Below are 1,248 nucleotides of genomic sequence, written 5' to 3'. Positions count from 1 at the left end.
GGGGCCCGCCGGGGCCAGCGGCCCCGCGCTCGGCCCGCCCGCGGCCGGCCCGAGCGAGCCGGACGAAGTGGACAAGTTCAAGGCCAAGTTCCTGACGGCCTGGAACAACGTCAAGTACGGTGAGGAGGGGCTTGGGGTGGGGGTGTCCAGCACGACCTGCCCCGGTCCCTGCCCATGGTTCCGCCACTCGTTCCCCTCCTGTGAGTCACCTGTGGGTCACCTGTGGATCCCTCGCCCTGCCCGGCTCGGGGTGGACCCGCGGCAGGTCGGACAGGGAGTGTTCTGAAGCCTCACCCATTCCCCGTGTGACCTTGGACAAGATCCTTTGCTTCCAAGCGCCTCCATTTTCTGCCTTCTGTAAATTGGGTACAGTCATCAGCACTGCCTTAATTCATCCCGAATGGATGGTGGACACTCGTCTAGCGGTCACCAGGGGCCCCGCGTCCGTCTCGAGGGATGGTGCGCTGAGTCCCCAGAGGGACTGCTGAGATAGGAACTAGGATCCTGCCCATTTCACAGATGGGAATGGAAGCGCTGTTGCTGTCAAGCAAGTGCTTCATCTCGCTGGGCGCTGCCCCACGTCTCCCCAGGTTGGGCAGTTAAAAGCCGGACCAGCTTTAGCAAGATCTCCAGCATCCACCTCTGTGGCCGCCGCTACCGTTTTGAGGGCGAGGGTGAGCTGGTGGTGGGGACCAGGGTTAGGGGAGGTGGGGGGTGTCCCGGGTGGCAGCTGACAGGACGCTTTTATAGGTGACATCCAGCGTTTCCAGCGGGACTTCCTGTCCCGCTTGTGGCTTACATACCGCCGAGACTTCCCGCCCCTCCCTGGGGGCGGCCTGACCTCTGACTGTGGCTGGGGATGCATGTTACGCAGCGGCCAGATGATGCTGGCCCAGGGCTTGATGCTGCATTTCCTGCCCAGAGGTGAGTGGTGCGAGGGAGAGGTGCATGAATACAGGGCTAGCCACACTGGTCAGCAGTTCTAGACTTGTGTGCAAACTAAGAGTTCAAAGTCATGTTAGAATTGTGTGTCATGGGAGGCTGAGGCAGGAGGACTGTTTGAGTCCAGGGTTTCAGGACCATCCTGGGCAACACAATGAGACCTCATCTCTGCAATAAATAAAAAAATTAGTTGGCATGGTGGCATGTATCTGTAGTTCCAGCTATTTAGGAGGCTGAGGCAGAAGGATCGCCTAAGCCTAGGATTTCTTTCTTTCTTTCTTTTTTTTTTTTTGAGTTGGAGTCTCA

The 1,248-nt window shown here is 58.6% G+C and overlaps 1 protein-coding gene across 1 annotated transcript in view; it reads left to right on the top strand.

The window, feature by feature from the left end:
• The first annotated feature begins 6 nt into the window (after positions 1-6).
• Positions 7-1,248, top strand: part of ATG4D (autophagy related 4D cysteine peptidase) — an 8,219-nt gene continuing 6,977 nt past the window's right edge. The window contains exons 1-3 of the mRNA XM_021717248.1: positions 7-119; positions 591-674; positions 751-924. Coding sequence (XP_021572923.1) covers positions 864-924 — 61 coding nt within the window. The 5' untranslated portion in view covers positions 7-119; positions 591-674; positions 751-863. The remainder of the gene's footprint in view (positions 120-590; positions 675-750; positions 925-1,248) is intronic.

Source organism: Carlito syrichta, unplaced genomic scaffold (genome assembly GCF_000164805.1).
Source record: "Carlito syrichta isolate Samal-C Ts95f unplaced genomic scaffold, Tarsius_syrichta-2.0.1 Scaffold107967, whole genome shotgun sequence".
Lineage (NCBI taxonomy): Eukaryota > Metazoa > Chordata > Mammalia > Primates > Tarsiidae > Carlito > Carlito syrichta.
This window is presented reverse-complemented; position numbering and strand designations above follow the sequence as displayed.